Source organism: Nycticebus coucang, chromosome 9, assembly GCF_027406575.1.
Source record: "Nycticebus coucang isolate mNycCou1 chromosome 9, mNycCou1.pri, whole genome shotgun sequence".
Lineage (NCBI taxonomy): Eukaryota > Metazoa > Chordata > Mammalia > Primates > Lorisidae > Nycticebus > Nycticebus coucang.
In genome coordinates, this window is record NC_069788.1 from 123,824,806 (window position 1) to 123,844,360 (window position 19,555).

General features: G+C 41.2%; 1 protein-coding gene across 1 annotated transcript; it reads right to left on the minus strand.

Moving 5' to 3' along the window:
- Positions 1-1,082: 1,082 nt before the first annotated feature.
- On the minus strand, positions 1,083-18,872 carry TBPL2 (TATA-box binding protein like 2). Its single transcript, XM_053602009.1, has 7 exons — positions 18,816-18,872; positions 15,629-16,092; positions 15,034-15,121; positions 13,435-13,526; positions 9,062-9,229; positions 5,989-6,083; positions 1,083-1,262 (listed from the first exon to the last, which is right to left on the minus strand). Exons 1-7 carry the CDS (start codon positions 18,870-18,872, stop codon positions 1,186-1,188), a joined length of 1,041 nt encoding a protein of 346 aa, XP_053457984.1. The 3' UTR covers positions 1,083-1,185.
- Positions 18,873-19,555: the final 683 nt, after the last annotated feature.

The window sequence follows — 19,555 nt, forward strand, 5'->3', positions numbered from 1 at the left end:
TGCCTATAAACTACAGAAGGAAAAGAAAAGGGGGTTTGTGTGTAGGTCAAATTACCTAGACTGATGATTCTGAAGGATTATCTTAGTAAGCTACCCATTGATGACTGCCCTGAATAGCCCCTCTAGCTGGAACTTTACTGTCCACACCCAAAGAGTTACAACTACATACTAGGGAGCTATCAAATGACATTCCACCACTGCAAATTCAGCATGTCAGACTGAACTCTACCTCCCCTCAAACCTGCTAAGGACATAATCTCTGACCACTTGGAGCCAAGAGCAAGCGAATAATGTTAGCCCCATTCTTCCCTGTTGACCTCCCCACCATAGAGGCTGATGGTTCTACAACCTAACTGGGTCTTCATTCTAAGTCTTTTGTTCCTCTATCCTATTCAGTCTTACCTAGTTCATTTTCATACAATTACATAGTGAAAGTTCCCTTACAAATTGATGAAGGGGTGTAACAGAACTAGAGTAAGGACCCTCAGACCCTCTAAAGGAGCAGGCTCAGCTAAAAATGAGAATAATCAGCCACTGTCCCCTCATTTGCTTGAAAATCATCAGTGCTGCCTGTGTTTGAAAAATGTCGTTTTCAAAATAGGGTTTACAGTCAACTTGAATGGTTCCTAAAAGTTCAAGGCTTTTAAGTGAGTAGTCTTTTTCTCTGAACATTTCAAAAGAAGTTTTAAGGTTTCACTTTTTTTTTATTTGTATTCTGACATCATCCTTCCCAGTGACTATTACATGTAATGGTCAGGATCATATGTTCAGTATTTCAAAAGGAAAAAAAAATACATTCATTCCTATCCTGCTAGATGATATCACAGATAGTATCTAGTTTATGCAATTATTTGAAATTTTCAGAGAACATATGTTAATGGATTACTTAAGAGTAGAGCCTTAAGTTTTAATGATGCTACTATATCATTCCAGCACAGCTCTCTTGAATTCTGAAATAAATTTACTTGATCAGTTTTTTAAGTAACATACAGGAGTCATTTTGAGCAGCAAATTTTTTTCATTTCCTAGGCATGGTTACTTACATAGAATTACCCATTAACAAAAAAAAAAAAAGAAAAGTATACTTGGAGCATCTACAATTAGAGATAGAAGAATCCAGCTATTTCTGTGCTGGGCTTATGCACATATTCAACCCGATATGATGTAAGGTGCTAAGTGATATACTCAGCCCTTCTTAAAGACTTTTAGAATAGAATAGATGTTTTCAAATGCTTCATAGATCTCAGAACGTTTTTTGGCACCTATAAAGAAATCAAAGTTTATGTAAATCTTTACTATAAAAACAATAACCAAAATTTTCTGAACACAAAAATTTCATTGTATCATCTGTAATTACTTTTAATATGATGATATCTCTTTAGCTTAGCTAAAAATTAAAGTGGCATTTACTCCAGGGAAAGAAAAGAATTGGGCAATTATACCTATATTTCCATAAAATGCATACTCTAGCATTTTCGAGAACTTTTACTCTATAGGTGTGATCTTTAGACACACAGTGCTTAGTACCAAATATGGAATGTTAACTCTTAAGTATGCCACAACTATGACCCCAGTGTACCTTCAACAGTACATGTAGGCACTTACCTACCAGCAAAGAGGACTTCCCTTGATCCACTCATCTCTATTTAATGTCTTGGTTCCTTAAAATTGACTAACAGATTGCAAGAAACTGGAGCTGTTCTAGGGTTTTAAATTTCAGTGCATGGGAAGGATTATTGGAGGAAAAAATTTTAACATAGTCACTCATACAGTCTTCAGTTTTAAGATACCTTTAATCATAATGTAACTTTTCTAGGACTTAGAGGGATTTAACAAAAACATGAATTAGGGTTCATGCCTGTAATCCCAGCATTTCCAGAGGCCAAGGCAAGAGGATCGCTTGAGGCCAAGAGTTCAAAACCAACTTGGACAACATAGTGAGGCCCCATATCTATGATAAATAATTTAAAAATTAGCCAGCCACAGTGGCATAACCCTGTAGTGTCAGCTACTCAGGAGGCTATGATGGAAGGATTGCTTGAGGTCAAGGTGAGCTACATTAACCCTGCTACACTCCAGCCTGGGCAAGAGAGTGAGATCCTATCTTAAAAAAGTCCCACCCCCAAAACCAAAACCAAAACCAAACATGAATTAGATACAGTCTCCACCCTTGAGAAATACTAGTCCTTCCTCGTACAACCACCACCACCACCATTAGCACCACCTTCAAATTTATGCAGGGATACTGTGCTAAGAGTAATGGACTGAAACCACATAATGTTTATATGGAACCTCAGCTTCTCAGGACACTATTATCTTTCTGTGGGCTGGAGGCAAGGAAGGAAGTTAAAGAAAGGGATATAAAAACCATTAGCGTGAAGAGAGATTGAAAATACTGAAATTGATAATGACTCTAGAACTGTAATGGAGAGGAGGAAGGCTACAGTCAGAGAGCAGGCTAATCTGAGAAGTGGTTCTTGTTTCATTACTGGACCAAGAGGAGGAGCAGTAGATTTGAGAAGCAGGTGGCAACTAGGACTCAGAATTAAGGCTGAGGCTAGGAGTGGTGGCTCACACCTATAATCCCAGCACTTTGGGATGCAGGTTGAGGATTGCTTCAGGCCAGGAGTTCAAGACCCTAGGCAACATAGTAAGACCTGTCTTTACAAAAAAAAAAAAAAAAAAGAATTAAAGATAATTTTTTTAAAAAGGAAAATGATAGCAAGAATGTAGAGAAATTATTACAAAAGCTTTATGCATTGCTAGCAGGAATGTAAAATGGTTCAGCTGCTGTAAAATACTTTGGTGGGTTTTTGTTTTGGCTTTTTGAGACAGAATCTGTGAGTCTGTTGCCTAGGCTAAAGTGCCATGGCCTCAGTTTATCTCACAACAACCTCAAAATCCTGGGTTCAAGCGAGCCTTCTGCCTCAGCCCCACAAGTAGCTGGTACTACAGATGCTCACCACAATGCCTGGCTAGTTTTTCTGTTTTTAGTAGAGCTGGGGTCTCACTCTGGCTCAGGCTGGTCTTGGAACTCCTGAGCTCAAAGGGATCTCCCACCTCGGCCTCCCAGTGCTGGGATTATAGGCATGAGCCACTGTGCCTAGCCACAACACACACTTTTACTGCAGCACTGTTCAAATGGCCAAAAGGGAGAAACAGCCTAGATGCCCATCCGCAGGTGGACAAGAGTTTGCAGCATTTACTGCATGTTACTCATCCATAAAAGAAACGAAGTAGGGACACACCTGCAACACGAATGGGCCCCAGAAACACACTGAGGGGAAGAAGCCAGACACAAAAAGCCACTTAGGCCCATTTGTATGAAATATCCAGAGCAGGTCAACCCATAAAGAGAATGTGCATTGGTGGTTTCCAGGGGCTATGAGGAGAAGGGAATGGGGGCAAGCTGTTTAATAATACAGAGTTTTATTTTTGGAGCAATGGAGATATTTTAGAACTAGATAGAGGAAGCAGGGAGTTCACAACACTGTTAATGTTCTCAATGTCCCAGTCACTTTAAAAGTTTGTTACGGGACTTCACCTCAAATTTAAAAAGTTAAAGAATCAAAGATGAAGTCCTTGGAAGCTTAATTTTGCTAAGAGGTAAGGGTGAAAATTTGCTTATGCATAGCCAAGGAGTTCCACCGAGAGGCTGTGGGGAGGGAGGAAGACGCACCCCTGATGCAGGCGGGAGAGACTGCCCTGTGGACAGGAAAACTCCCTTCAGTCTCTGAAGACTGTAGTTATGGCACTAACATTTTAGCTTCTTAAAAGATTAGTTTTGTAGAAACCAAAACATGAGTTGGTGAAGTATAAGGCCATTATTAAAGGACTCTGCCTCTGGGTTTATGGACTTTGGGATTCTGGAAACATTTGTCTGGAACAACGTCCCTGTTAGCAGACAGTGAAACATAATAGGTACAGCAAACACACACCTGCCCCCATCCCCCTCTAAAAAAAAAAAAAATCACACATGAGAGCGTTGCATTCAGCATAAGGACCGTGTCAGCTGGAGGCCTCTGGGGAGCAGAAAATACCCATCGCCCAAGAGGCAGTGGGCACTGCAAGTGATCGTTATTTTATATCATATAAATTCTGTTTTAGACATAAAAGGGCTTTGGGGAAATTAATTCAATTCCCTCATTTCACACATGGTCAAAATGAGGACCACGAAATTGGCATTACCTGAAGCCTACAGCAGCGGCTGTGGGAGGGAAGCTGATGCAGGCAGTGTCCCTTCACCAAGAGTCAGCAAGTAAACGTGTCTAGCATTTTTACCTAAGTGTTAAAATGTGGGGATTTGGTCACCTTAATCAAACATAAGTCACTGAAACATTGGCATCAAAACTTCAAAAGAGCCTCAACTGGCTGGGCGCAGTGGCTCACCCTGTAATCCCAGCATTCTGGGAGGCTGAGGGGGGGTAGATTGCCTGAGCTCACAGGTTTGAGACTGGCCTGAGCAAGAACAAGACCCCATCTCTACTAAAAATAGAAAAACTGAGGCAAGAGAATAGTTTGAGCCAGAGTTGACGGTTGCTGTGAGCTAGGACACCACAGCATTCTACACAGGGTGACAGCTTGAGACTCTGTCTCAAAAAAAAAAAAAAAAAAAAAAAGGAGCCTAAACTGGCCTTATACTCATAAATCAGCTATTTGGGAGTGAGGCGTGGAGATCCATTTGGCTCATGCCATACTAACTTGGCATTCACTTTGGTAGAGAAGAGTAAAATGTACAAAAATTCGGACAAAACTAGATAAAAATAGCAAATTGTAGTAGAGTGGAATAGAAAAAGTTTCAACCATTCCTTTAATTTTTTAAAAACGTTCCTTATGTAAAAAATTGGTAAAAATAAGTCAATTGGAAAGGCACAAATACAGCAAAGAATAATTTAAGTTTTCTGGTGAACTCACACATAAATCCCTAGGAAAACAACAAATAAAAACTAAGTAGACAAAAGGATAAATTATGTACACACTATTTACAAGAGATAAGATGCTATTTATTGGAGATGTTGAGAAGTGATTGATTTCTATTTCTGATTACAAGTTAAGGCAGTGAGGTAATTTTCATCTATACAGTTGGAGTCTTCTTTCATACCATTTTATTTTAAATGCCACTGAAGGTTTGGTAAAAGATACTTAGATACACTGGTAGGAACATATGATATAGGAGAATTATATTGTACGTATATCCCTGCAAAAGAATTCAGCAATTTTCACTAAGAACAAAATGGTATATCCTTAAAGCCCTATTTTTGGGTGTCCACGCCAGTAATTTTCCACATTTAAAAATAGCCGGATGTCTGGCCATTATGTAAGCAGCAAACAAAAAAGTAATATTTATATTTCTGACAATGGGAGAAAAATAATTCAATAACATGTTAGAATGGGGTTCGGAGACGCAGGCCTGGGGCCAAAGCCAGACTGCTGTTTGCTCTTGTTAGCCTGTGAGCTAAGAATGTTTTTTATATTTTTAAGTGGTTGGGAATAAAATATTACACGAGACGTGTAAGTTATGTGAACGGTATGAAATTACTTCTTAAAGCCCCTTCCTTTATGTAACACCCACAGCTGTGCTCGCACTACAATGGCAGCGTTCAGCAGCTGCAGCAGAAACTGAGCCTAAATATTTACTATTTGACCCGTTGTTGAAAAGTTTGCTGGACTCTGTGTTAGAATTGTGCAGCCATTAAAAGCCTCCATGAAGAGATGGTAACAGTGAGTTAAGCTGTAAAGATATTCTGATGGTTAATTTAAAAAAAGCAGAATGTAAAGATGAAATACATATCAATGACTTTTTCATATTTTTGTTATTTTAGGTATTAGAACGCATGAGTGATGTTATATTATTTTCTACTTTTCATTTTTTGATGTATTCTATAATAGCAAGAATTACTTTATAATGTGAACAAAATAATTTAAAGGGAGAAGTACCTGCACAGCTACTGAATTTTAGGAAAGTGAGAAAATAGTCTTGGAATTTACCTGCCAGTACGACTTTTCCAGATACAAAGATGAGCACCACAACTCGCGGTTTTACCATTCTATAAATAAGGCCAGGAAACAGTTCAGGCTCATAACTATTAAGAAATAAAAGTTAAAATAACAATATTCAACTACTTTCCCGTAACATGCAAGAACCAGGTATAAAAGTGCATAGTAAGCAGTTAGCTATTTCACCAAACCCTTTGGTTATCTTGATGGAAGTAGAATCTTGAATGTCCAAGGTAATTTCTTATGGCAGTCAAATACAAAATTAATTTTGGACAATATATTTTTCAAGTAGAAGCCATCCTTAGGTTATTAGAAATTACGGTAACTTAGGGCATCAGGTTTAATGTATTAAGTAAGATCTTACTGGATGAGGCTGGGCTCAGTGACTCATGCCTGTATTCTCAGCACTCTGGGAGGCTGAGGTGGGTGGTTGCCTGAGCTCACAGGTTCGAGACCAGCCTGAGCAAGAGCGAGATCCCATCTCTAAAAATAGCTGGATATTGTGGTGGGCACCTGGAGTCCCAACTACTTAGGAGGCTGAGGCAAGAGAATCGCTTGAGCCCAGGAGTTTGAGGTTGCTGTGAGCTATGATGCCTCAGCACTGTACTGAGAATGACAAAGTCAAACTGTCTCAAAAAAAAAAAAAAAAAAAAAAAAAAAAATCTTACTGGATAAATGTTCTCCCACTTTCAAAAAAAAAAAAAATCTGTGGATAAGAGAATGTAGCTATGTTTTTTAAGTTCACCAACAACACATTCTATAAGCATTTATAAACTGCTAAAATCAAATCTTTTGGTAGTTAAAACCTACAAAAATTTAGACCACTGCTGTTTTTGGACAGGTGCTATATAAACAGAAAATTTATCCCAAGTTCTCAAAATTCAAGATTTGTTCCCATAAATAGTAACTCATTCATATTTACTACTAAATGTAAGCTGCTTCTCTATGGAGCAAAGGATGAAAGAGTTTCCGAACTGCTTTCCCACACTCCAGGCTAGGGAAGAGTACGATTCCTAGAAAGGTTATACAACCTGCCAGAAAGAAGTCAGGAGAGGTGGGAGGTGCCTGTGGCTCAAAGGGGTAGGACGCTGGTTCAAACCCAGCCCCGGCCAAAAACTGCAGAAAAACAAACAAAAAAAAAAGAACTCAGGAGAGGCCAAAGGATGGTGATAAACTATTTCTGATGGATTCTCATAGTGCTTGACTGGCAACGCTATCTTTTAGAAGGTAGCAGTAGTGACAAGGGGCACTCCTCCTCTACACTTGAAACTGCTTTTCTAGGAAGACATTGTTGGTTAAAAAGAAATGAAGGGAAAATTGGGAGGAATTGCATACATCATTTTAGAGCCCTCCATGGCCAGACAGAAGAATGCTAAGTCTAATGCACCTTAGAAGACATGCTAAGACATGCACCTTAGAGTTGAGGTAGAGCTACTGTCTATGTTCAGAATAGGTTGATTCAGAGGAAGATAGGCTGGAGCCCCAGGACTTGAGTCTGGAAGATGAGATGGCTCAGATGTGGAGAGACTTTTAAAAATGAAGGTTTTACATGAACCTACAAATTATCCAAGCTTGAAGACAGACCCTTCAGAGGCCCTGTGTCTTGCAAGCCAGGGGGACTTGACAGTGAGCTCACAGTTTTCAAAAATGGAAAAGGCACTTAATAAGCAATGTCAAACAAATTGAAGAAAAAAGGGAAAAATCTCAATGAACCAAAATGTTCTAAATGTTTACAAAAAACAAAGCAATTTTTAACTTGTTTATATTGAAAGCTGATGAGCATTAGTTAGGAAGCTTCACTGCCCCATTAAACAGGACAATGCTACATGGGAAAGAGGGGAAAATGCTGGGACGAAAGGACTTAAATTCAAGCTTGATCAAGAAAATTTAAGAACATCTATGATTCTAAACCAGGCCAAGTGCCTCAGGTGGACACCCTACCACAGGCGTCCTCAAACTTTTTAAACAGGGGGCCAATTCACTGTCCCTCACACTGTTGGAGGGCCGGACTATAGTTTAAAAAAAAAAAAAAACAACTATGAACAAATTCCTATGCACACTGCACATATCTTGTTTTGAAGTAAAAAAATAAAACAGGAACAAATATAATCATACCACCTCATGTGGCCCGTGGCCGCAGTTTGAGAACCCCTGCCCTACCAGGTAGAGGGAGTTGGTGTTAATCACCCTCCCTCACCGTTCTGAGGGTCTGAGCTGGATGGGAGAAATGGCGAAGCAGCAGGGGCTTGGGAGGGGCACTGGCTTCTGAGAGGGGACTTCTGGAAAAGTTAGGAAGACTGGAGATGGTCTCTGAGAAATATATGAGGGTAGCACTGGGCTGGGGGCCACAGCTACACAAGCAACCTCACCCCAATCAAAACCAGAGACTAGATAGGGTTGCTTTCACAGAGTTTGCTACAGCTACCTCTTTTTCTTCGTCTTCCAGCCCTTCCTCCCCTCACCAGCTGTCAGCCCCTTCCTGCCGGCCCACCTGCCTCTCACACCCCTTCTCTTCTTGCCAGGGCATCCCAAGCCAAGTGTGCCAGGTTTTTTTTTGTAGAGACAGAGTTTCACTTTATTGCCCTCGGTAGGGTGCTGTGGCGTCACACAGCTCACAGCAACCTCCAACTCCTGGGCTTAGGCGATTCTCCTGCCTCAGCCTCCGGAGCAGCTGGGACTACAGGCGTGTGCCAGGTTTATAAATCCACAGATCAGCAGATCTCCACTGTAGGCCTCTGACCAGCAGAAGTGGCATCACCTGTGAGCTTTAGAAGCCTGCAAATTCAAGGCAAATCTCTGACAAAGCCCATCCAGGAATAGGTTAATAAGCTGTCCAGGTGATTATAATACAATTCAAGAATCATTACTTGGAAGACCAGGTATGTGTGATGACCCGGGAGGCCTCAGGCACGGCATCTTAACACTTTCACCCACTGTGCCCACCTCCTTCAGAAGAAAAAAAAAAAAACAATCACACTTTCTCTGGAAGATGCATCATATAAGCAGCCCATAATGTAACTCGACATCTTGGCAAACTCAAAGTTAAGCTATAGAACTGTCATACCTACTGAACTGCTGATGGGCCAGCACCAAACCCTCTAGCCTGATGGGAAATCCCACATCACAGCTTCCAACCATGTTGTGGATTTTGAAATCAAGGAATCTGGCAGGGAAGCCGAGCTTCTGCACCACGCGAGCAAACTTTCTTGCTGCAAGTCGAGATTGCTCTTCACTGGAGAGAGATAAAAGTTCACAGGTGTGTTAATCGCTATGTCCTCTGTACACTTGTGCTGTGGTCACTTTTCTGACTGTGTTAACTGTACCATGTTCATCTTTCAACATGCGCTATGAAACTAGCTTTGTTAGGAGGAATTACCTCCCACAGTACCTGTACAAGGCCTGAGACAATGTGCAGTTGTTGAACTAAACCATAAACAAATGTGACTTAATTTGTCACCTTTCACATAAAAGGCAATTTCTTTTATTTAAAGTGCTATTTGAGTGCTCAATTCAGCAGCACATATACTAAAATTGGAACAATACAGATAAAATTATCTGTGGCCCCAGTGTGGGTATGGCATCCAGATAGTCCATATTTTACTCTAAACAAAGTAAGTGCTACTTGATAAAGTTATTTGTTTCTCAAAGTGTCATCACACCAGCAGTGTCACCTGGGGACTTGTTAGTAAAACAAAAACCCTTGAAATCTCACATTCAGTGGTTCTAATCACTTAAATTTGACCTTCTGCATTGGTCCTATGCAAACACAGGTATTTCTTACTCTTGCTATTAACTGAAAAGTAGGCTTGGCTAAATGTTTGGAGATAATATTGGTGTCTCTCTTTGGATAACAACCATCAATTATCTGAACTCACTAACAAAGCTTTCACTGTCTAATTTTAGGAACAAAATGAATTCAGATAGGGAGAGATGCTCATGGATGTTTGCATAATATGAGCATACTTTACAAGAAAGTTGGATAATAAACCTACAGTTTAGCTTCCTGCTTCCATCCCACTCCAACTTAACACAAATGACCACTTTTCCAGAGGAATATGTATGTATCTGGCTCCTGCAATTTCACTTTAACTTAAAATCTATTATTGGTATTAAATGTCTAATATTTAGACATGTGGTTTTCCTTATACAATGCTGAAATGAGCATCCTTACAGACACCTGCACAATTGTCCAATGTTTATTTAAAAATAGAGATTTCTATGACTGCAGATCCAAAAATCAACAGAAGAGAAAGCCCAAAATCAGACTCATGTAAAGAACTTAATATGTAAAAACTGGAGGGGGGAGAAAATGGAGACAGGATTTGTCAATAAATGTATCTCAGCATGGACCACTCGAAGCAAATGACCTTAAATTGAAATAAGATTCTAGACCTGCTCTGCCCAATTAATCTAAATTAAAAATTCAGTCCCTCAGTCATACTAGCTGTCTTTCAAGCACTCAATTGTCACATGTGACTAGTAGCTACCACATAGACAAATATAGAACATTTCCATCATCTAAATAAAGCTCTAGGTGATTCAAAATACCAACTATCCTTTCCCCAAAATAAAGCAAAACCTAGAAAAGATGGGGAAAAATATGTGGAATATTTATGTATTAATATTAGTGTGCATGGGGAATGCCTTTCTACATGTGAAATCAAACAGAAACCATAAATTAAAAAATCAAATGAAAGACTACACAAAAAAATTTAAATTATGTTTAAAACACACACCATAAGACAGGTGTCCTCAAACTTTTTAACAGGGGGCCAATTCACTGTCCCTCAGACCATTGGAGGGCTGGACTATAGTTAAAAAAAAAAACTATGAACAAATTCCTATGCACACCGCACACATCTTATTTTGAAGTAAAAAACAAAACGGGAACAAATACAATTCACACCGCTTCATGTGGCCCGCAGGCCACGTTTGAGGACACCTGCCATAAGATAACATAAGCAGTAATCAGGGAAAAATATTTACAGTATAATATGGTGAAAATATTTAAACACAAAAAACAATTGATAAATGCTTCAGGTTATAGATATCCCAATAACCCTGACTATTACACATTGTATGCCTGTATCAAAACATCACATGGGCTTGGCGCTTGTAGCTCAGTGGTTAGGGCGCTGGCCACATGCACTGGGGCTAGCGGGTTCAAACCCAGCCCAGGCCTGCTAAACAATTATGACAATAACAACAGAAAAATAGCCGGGTGTTGTGGCAGCTGCCTGTAGTCCCAGCTACTTGGGAGGCTGAGGCAAGAGAATCACTTAAACCCAAGAGCTTGAGGTTGTTATGAGTTTAATGTCATGGCACTCTACCGAAGGCAACATAGTGAGACACTGTCTGAAAAAAAAAAAAAAAAAAAAAAAAATCACATGAACCACATAAATGTACACAGCTATTGTGCATCCATAATAATGTAAAATAAAAAATTAAAAATAAAGGCGGCACCTGTGGCTTAGTGGGTAGGGTGCTGGCCCCATATACTGATGATGGTGGGTTTGGGCCTGGCCCCAGCCAAACTGCAACAAAAAAATGACCAGGCGTTGTGGCGGGCGCCTGAGGTCCCAGCTTACTAGAGAATTGCCTGCGTCCAGGAGTTGGAGGTTGCTGTGAGCTGTGTGATGCCATGGCACTCAATCAAGGGTGATAAAGTGAGACTCTGTCTCTACCAAAAAAAAAATAAAAATAAAAAAAAAAATAAAACAAAAATCGAAGACAAATATCTCCATAGAATATTGGGCAAAGACATAGTAAGCAGCTTACATGCTTATGAAGTTATTTAATCCACTAGTAAGTCAAATGTAAATGAAAAATGTTTGCCAATAAAAGTAGCAAATATAATGTTGACACCCAATGTTCATAGGGGAAAGTGAACAGTTAGTACACTTCTAGGAGGACAGTTTGCTATGCATCTTTTAACACTAATAGGGGAGAAGAGCTTTCCCTTGAAAGCTTTGTGGTGAAGGAAAGGGCTTCCCCTGTATAAGATCCAGAGACAAAGAGCCTTTCAACAGAGGCCTCCTGAGTTCATGGCCAAGAAACGTCCCGTTTGCACTTTGTGAGGCTGGAGGTAGTGGATCACCTGAGCTCAGGAAGTTGAGACCAGCCAGAGCAAAAGACAGACCCTATCTCTACTAAAAATGGAAAAATTAGCCTAGCATTACGGTGGGTGTGTGTAGTCCCAGCTACTCAGGAGTCTGAGGCAAGAGTATCGCTCAAACCCAGGAATTTGAGGTTGCTGTGAACTATGATGCCATGACACTCTACCCAAGGGGACAGAGTGAGAGTTGTGTCTTGGAAAGAAAAAAAAAAAAAAAACATCCAATTTACCTCCTTTAGAAAGTTTGATCCACTTATCTGCAATAAAGAAAATCCATAGTAACTACTTCCCCAGGCTTACAATGTGCTTTATCATTACTGTAGTGGGTTTTTTTTTAAATTTGTACCAGAATGTGTATTGTAGCCCAATTCATAATTGCTAAGTCATGGAAAAAGACCAAGTGCCCATCGATCCACGAATGGATTAACAAATTGTGGATATGTACACCATGGAATATTATGCAGCCTTAAATAAAGATGGAGACTTTACCTCTTTCATGTTTACATGGATGGAGCTGGAACATATTCTTCTTAGTAAAGTATCTCAAGAATGGAAGAAAAAGTAGCCAATGTACTCAGCCCTACTATGAAACTAATTTATGGCTTTCACATGAAAGCTATAACCCAGTTATAACCTAAGAATAGGGGGAAGGGGGAGAGGGAGGGGAGGGAGGGGGGAGGATGGGCTGAGGGAGGGTGATTGGTGGGATTACACCTGCAGTGCATCTTACAAGGGTATGTGTGACAGTAAATGTAGAATATAAATGTCTTAACACAATAACTAAGAAAAATGCCAGGAAGGCTATGTTAACCAGTGTGATGAAAATGTGTCAAACGGTCTATAAAACCAGTGTATGGTGCCCCATGATTGCATTAATGTACACAGCTATGATTTAATAAAAAATTAAGAAAATATCAAAGGACATCGAAAGAGAATGTAACGTATCCCAAATTTGAGAATTAGGTTCCCTTTTTAAAAGGGATTTTGATGCTCTGAGCCTATAAAAACCTATAAAGCAAAGTGAAGTAAGTGTGTGATGAGTAATAAGTGGGCTTTTTTTTTTTTTTAAGCACCTTAAAAAGAAGTTGCAACATCCTAGTTAGGTGCCCTCAAACTGCTGGAGGGTGGGAGGGGCTGTGAAATGTGAGCTAGAAGTCAGTATCACAAGACAGTGTTTTTTAACCCAAAATTGGTCTTTGATGAATTTAACTCCAACAAAGAAAAAGAATACCTTGCTACTGCTACATGCTTTAGACATGAATCTATGTCTCCTTGTTTCACATACTAAGTTGTCGGTGAGGATGAAAGATGCTTCCTCGTACCTCTTGGCTCCAGTGCAGACTATCTTCCCAGAGCTGAAGATGAGGGCTGTGGTCCTGGGCTCACGGATCCTCATTATAACAGCAGAAAACCTCTAAACACAGAAACCAAAGAAAGAATTAGCCTCTGCTAGGAGTTAACTCTATCCCAGTTGAAAAGCTGAGAAGGATATGAAGAAAATTCTGAAGGAACTGAGATTGGATGGGAAAACAAGTAACATCTGGGTCTATTCTCCCCACATTTAGGTAACAAAAATAATTATGATTCTAAAATATACTTATTAAAAACAGGCAAAAATAATATCAGTAACTGCTAACATTTGCATACCTAGAATATTTCAGTCGTTGATGTTGATTGTATCAACAAATCCAATCTAAGTAAAGAGGCCCTTGTCAATGGGATGCTGCCCTTGGCAGGAAACAAAGACTAGGTTTTGTTGGTTTTTTAAAGGTAGAATCTCACTCTGTCATTCTGCCTAGAGCACTGTGGCATCATCATAGCTCACAGCAACTCAAACTCTTGTGCTCAAGCAATCCTCTTGCCTCAGCCTCCTGAGTAGCTGGCACTACAGATGCCTGCCACATCTGGCTAATATTTTCTATTTTTAGTAGAGACAGAGGTCTCACTCTTGTTTAAGCTGGTCTCAAACTCCTGAGTTCAAGCGATCCACTCTCTTCAGCCTCCCAGAGTGCTAGGACCACACCCAACTAAATACTTTGAGGGGAGAAAAAAAATGACTGAATCTTCCAGTAGTAAGTAAAAGCTTAAACTACGTTTAAATTGTTTACAATTAGCTTTCTTCAGAGAAATTGTAAAATGGACAAATATACAAGTGTCAGCTAGATGGGAAAACATTTAGAAATATTTCCAGAAATATGATGGTATTTCAAGAAAACTACTGTCCCAATATTCAGGCTGGAAATAGTCATCCTGAAATCCCTTTGAATGACAAGGGAAAGACTTTTAGAAACAACTTAGTTACCACTTTATTCAGGTAGAGGAGGAATTTAGTTTTTTTTTTTTTTTGAGACAGAGTCTCACTCTGTCACCCTGGATACAGTGCTGTGGTGTCATAGGTCACAGCAACCTCAAACTCCTGGGCTTAAGTGATCCTCTACCTCAACCTCCTGAGTAGCTGGGACTACAGGCACCCACTATATCCAGCTAGACTTTTTTTCTTTTTAGAGACAGAGTCTCACTTTATTGCCCTTGGTAGAGTGCTATGGCGTCACAGCTCACAGCAACCTCCCACTCCTGGGCTTAGGTGATTCTCTTGCCTCAGCCTCCCAAGTAGCTGGGACTACAGGCACCTGTCACAACACCCGGCTATTTTTTCGTTCCAGTTTGGCCTGGGCCGGGTTTGAATGCGCCGCCCTTGGTATATGGGGCCAGCACCCTACCCACTGACCCACAGGCACTGCCCCCAGCTAGACATTGTTTAATAACTTCAGAACAGTGAGATAGTTAATTTTTTGAGTTGCCAGAGCTTTTTACTAACAACCTTTTGGAAAAAACAAAAAGGAATACATTAAAATGATCATATGAAGGAAAGTAAATATAAAAAGAAGTTAATTGTTGAGTGGAGTACTGACAATTCTTACCTGTGGGTTATATTCTGTATTTTTTGCACGCAGAGCTATTTCCCTCAGATCCAATTTACAGGCCAGGTTTACGGTACAAACTATATTTCTGAAAATATAATTTAGAAAATTATATCAGACATAAAGAATAAAAAACAAAAAGACAATGCATGTTATTAACTTCCTAATTTTATGGGTATATCTTAGCAATTTGCTAGGTGGAAAATTATTCCAAACGTGAAATACATTGTAACATGGTCCCTAGTAAAATGTAAAATCCCAATTTGCAAATCAAATTCAGTTTTACATCTTGATATCTTTTGTATTCACCCAACTCAAAACACAATTTTTGGCCACTTCAGGGCTTTACTATAAACCATACAATCCTTCAAGAATTTATCTGTTAATTCTTAACCTCTCTTAGGGGATGAAGAATTAGTAATTCATTTTACAGATAACCAAGTTGTCTAAAGCCACAATCCATAAAGAACTGATAAAACAAAGAAGAAAATCTGAAATTCTCTTCCCTACACTATTATCCAGAAATTGGTTGTCGTTGCATTCAGGAAAATGCGAACCTGGAAGCATTGTTCAATTAAAAAAAATAAAAACTCACTGTAGTTCAGGCACAATTCCACAACATTCTGGAACAGGGGTCATTGGCGTCATGGGAGTTATGGATGCCAGAGGCAAGAAGTTGGAGATTGGTTTCTCAGGAGAGCACTGGACTGCATTAGCATCATCAGGGTGTAGATGTGATTGGGAATTTGATGAACTACTGCTGTTTAAGCCGGGCCCAGCACACTGTCCACCGGGTGACGGCAACTGACTTTGCTGATTTTGCGTTTGGGGATTTTCTTCAGGTTCATGCTTGCTTCTAATGACATTCTGGTCTTTATTTTCTTGGGTAAGTTCATCTGTTAGGAAGCTAAGATCCACAGGTGACAAGCTGCCAGATTTTTCTTTGGCTTCTATAGGATGTGAATTAAATGCAGTCCCTGGATTGGATGGACTAGGTATGTAAGCACCGTAAGGTCCAAGTGGGCTGAACACGGAAGACCAGGGTAGGGCGGGGTGATCCTAGGGAGTTTCCAGAACAGACACACAAACAGAACAGCACGTTACAACACAGGGACACCACTTAGGACAGGCAGGCAGGGCACTCTAACCACCAGTTTGAGAGTGCCCATATTCGTGCCCTGCCTCGTTAAGATTCTATTACGGTTACGGCACACTTAATAGAAACAGGAAGGTATATCTTAAAATGCAAAAAGAGCGTTTTTCATAAACTGTCTTTCCTCCTTTCTGATCCCTAGTAAGTTGCCACTCTTCCAATCTAATATTTTCAATAGAGGCAACTAATCTACTTTAACTACTTTATATACTTTAAAGAGGACAACTACTTTATATATTTTAAAGAGGACAGATTTACCGTACTGGGTAACTTATTTATAAAATTTAGTTGACTTAATTTTTTAAATTTACTTTACAAATTTAAAGTAATAAAAATTTACTTTTAGTTTTTTGTTTGAGGCAGAGTATTACTCTGTTGCCCTGGGTGGAGTGCTATGGTGTCAGCCTAGTCCACCGCTACCTCAAACTCCTGGGTTCACATGACCCTCCTGCCTCAGCCTCCCAAGTAGCTGGGACTACAGGTGGCTCGCACTTGGCTAATTTTTCTATTTTTAGTAGAGATGGGGTCTCACTCTTGGTTAGGCTGGTCTCGCAACTCCTGAGCCTAGGCTTCCTAGAGTGTTAGGATAACAGGCCAGAGCCTAACCTGCCCTGGCTAAATTTACATTTTAAAGAGAACGTCATGAAAGTTTATAATCTCGAATGTTAATCAAGTCAGTAAAGTGTTATTCCTTTTAGTCAAAGGAGTGATAAAACATTCTAGTTATGTAAATTGACAATAGAAAAAAGTCACTGAAATTTAAGCAGTAGGTAAGAATAATTTAAAATCAATTGTGGCTTGGCATCTGTAGCACAGTGGTTGTGGCGCCGGCCACATGCACTGAGGGGATTGGGTTCGAACCTGATCTGGCCCAGCTAAACAACAACAACAAAAATAGCTGGGCGTTGTGGTGGGTGCCTGTAGTCCCAGCTACTTGGGAGGTTGAGGCAAGAGAATTGCTTAAGCCCAAGAGTTGGAGGTTGCTGGGAGCTGTGACGCCATAGCACTCTACCGAGGGCAATGTAGTGAGACTGTCTAAAATAAATAAATAAATACAATACAATAAATTGTATTTCCAGTCCAGGAAAAGCTGCTCAATTCCCATTACCCAGTCACTGAGGGGATGAGGCGTGCACCTGAGGGACGCAGCTGCTGTAATTCATGGGCTTTATCATGGGGGGGGGGCTGAACACCTTAGCACACACATCACACCTGTGTCGCCCAAATCGCAGGCCTAGATTCCACAGTTTGAGCAGTGCGTGCAGGAGCTCTCAAAAGATCTTACTTTCACAGGAGAGCAATCACAGACCCGTGGAGCTGCAGCCCCTCCTGACAAAGCCATCCCAGCTGACATAAACTGTCTGGCTACAGCCCAATGAATTATTCTGTTATTACCTGTCCAGCAGATGGCAGAGGTGACTAACTGTTTTAAGAAAACACTTAGAAAAATGAAGCTGTTCTCTTGAAGAAAGATTTTTGGACTCTGCCTCATTTTGAGGACTTAATGAGCCCCCCAGATCTCCCTGCCTCCACCCTGTGGCTCTAAGAAAAGGGAGGTGAGAACACTGGATCCTGATGCCTTTGACTGCTTTGGTTTCTCCTGTCCCAGATGGAAAGGATTTCATCAGCCAGTTCACACTGCCGAGCACTAAGGTCTGCAAAATCCATGTCCCTTCTTCTCCCATCACGGCATTATGGCAGGGGACACAGCTGTTACCCAAACTTCCACAAGGAATTTGAAGCAATGGAAAAGAGATTTTGAAGGTAGATGTTTTAACAGCAATGAAACTCGACAGCCCCCTGCTGAATGTACCATAGGACACACTCAGAGGGCACACATGTGCTGTTCACTGCGTCCTTGGCTTCACATCAGAGTCTCACTCTGTCGGCCTGGGTAGAGTGTCATGGCCTCAGCCTAGGTCACGGCAATCTCAAACTCCTGGGCTCAAGTGATCCTTCTGCCTCAGCCTCCCAAGTAGTTGGGATTATAGGTGCCTGCTGAAAAGCCTGGCTAATTTTTCTATTTTTTAGTAGAGATAGGTCTCAACTCTTGAGCTCAAGGTCTCCTCCTGCCTTGCCCTACCAGAGTGCTAGGATCACAGGTGTGAGCCACCACACCTGACCTTAAAGTGAAAACAACAAAAAAACTCTTATTAACAGAAAGCTACAGGTGTTGGCAGTTCACATTTTGGCAAACCTGGTGACTGCCAACAGCACCAGAGAGACCTTCTTTCTCCAGGCCTACTAATGGCATTACTGCTATAGACAACAGTGGGGCACTGTCTGCCCCCCAGTCTGGCAGAGGCTAGCTGGGACCAGGAGTGGCCACAGCAAACACATGGGTGAGCTCTGGTGCAAGTCCCTTCAGATCCCGGCGGGTACCTCTGACCTGGTGACACAGCACAGGGTTCTCAGTTCACACTAGACCAGATGCTGAGTTCTGGTCTGCGACCGACTGTGGGCAAATTATCTCACTGCTGGAAGCCTCTGACATTCGACAGAAAGATATAGATAACCAAGCTGCAACAGGTTTAAGAAGAGGTACCGAGTACAAAGCCGGCAGCCCTCAGTAGTAGGGCAGGGACACAGGCCTTGACGCTGGGATAGTGGCGGAAGCAGAGAGGCTCACCTGGGCGGCCCACGGGTCCAGGTAAAGGTCCAGGTCCATGTATGTCTCCTCGTCCATGGGCCGCGTCTTTGGGTGAGGGTAGTGGTGGGGGTGGCCCAGGGCCCGAGCGGCATTTATGAGCTGCACGGCGGGTCCACGTGGCTGTGGCTGGCGCAGGCGGGGTGAGCCCAGGGTGGGGTAAGGGATGGGGCTGGCCAGGCAACCACAGCCTGCCCAGGCAGGGTCTGCTGGCCGATGTCTGGCAGATGCGGCCTTTGCTCCCTGGAGAAGGTCTTGGTGCAAGTAGCATGAAAAGTGAGCGCTCTGGACAATGAGAAAGTGTTTTGCTTTTGCATTAGGGGATTTTTCTTTCTTCTCTAGCCCACCTAGTCAGGTGCTGTAGGTTCATGTGACCATTACTCTTAAGCCTGCAAATCTTGGGTGGTTTTTCTCTGATCACAGAGAATTCGGTCTCAAGCTCCAAGCTGAAGGGTGTGTTGGTGTGCAGTCAGGATGGAGGCACCCAAGAAGTGAAGCAAAGCTGAATATTCTGAGATTTTTTTTCTGTCTTGAAATCATTAATGTTCTACGTCTCCCCTTTCATAAGATCTTAAGTGTGCAGAATGCTTCTGTAAGTGTAAGATGCTTGGAAATGTGCATGGAGACGAACACATAAAACATCCTTCCTACCATGCTGTGTTCTCTGAGAGCAAAGAGTTTGACTGCTCATCTCCATAAAACTAAATGGTCGAAGAAAAAAT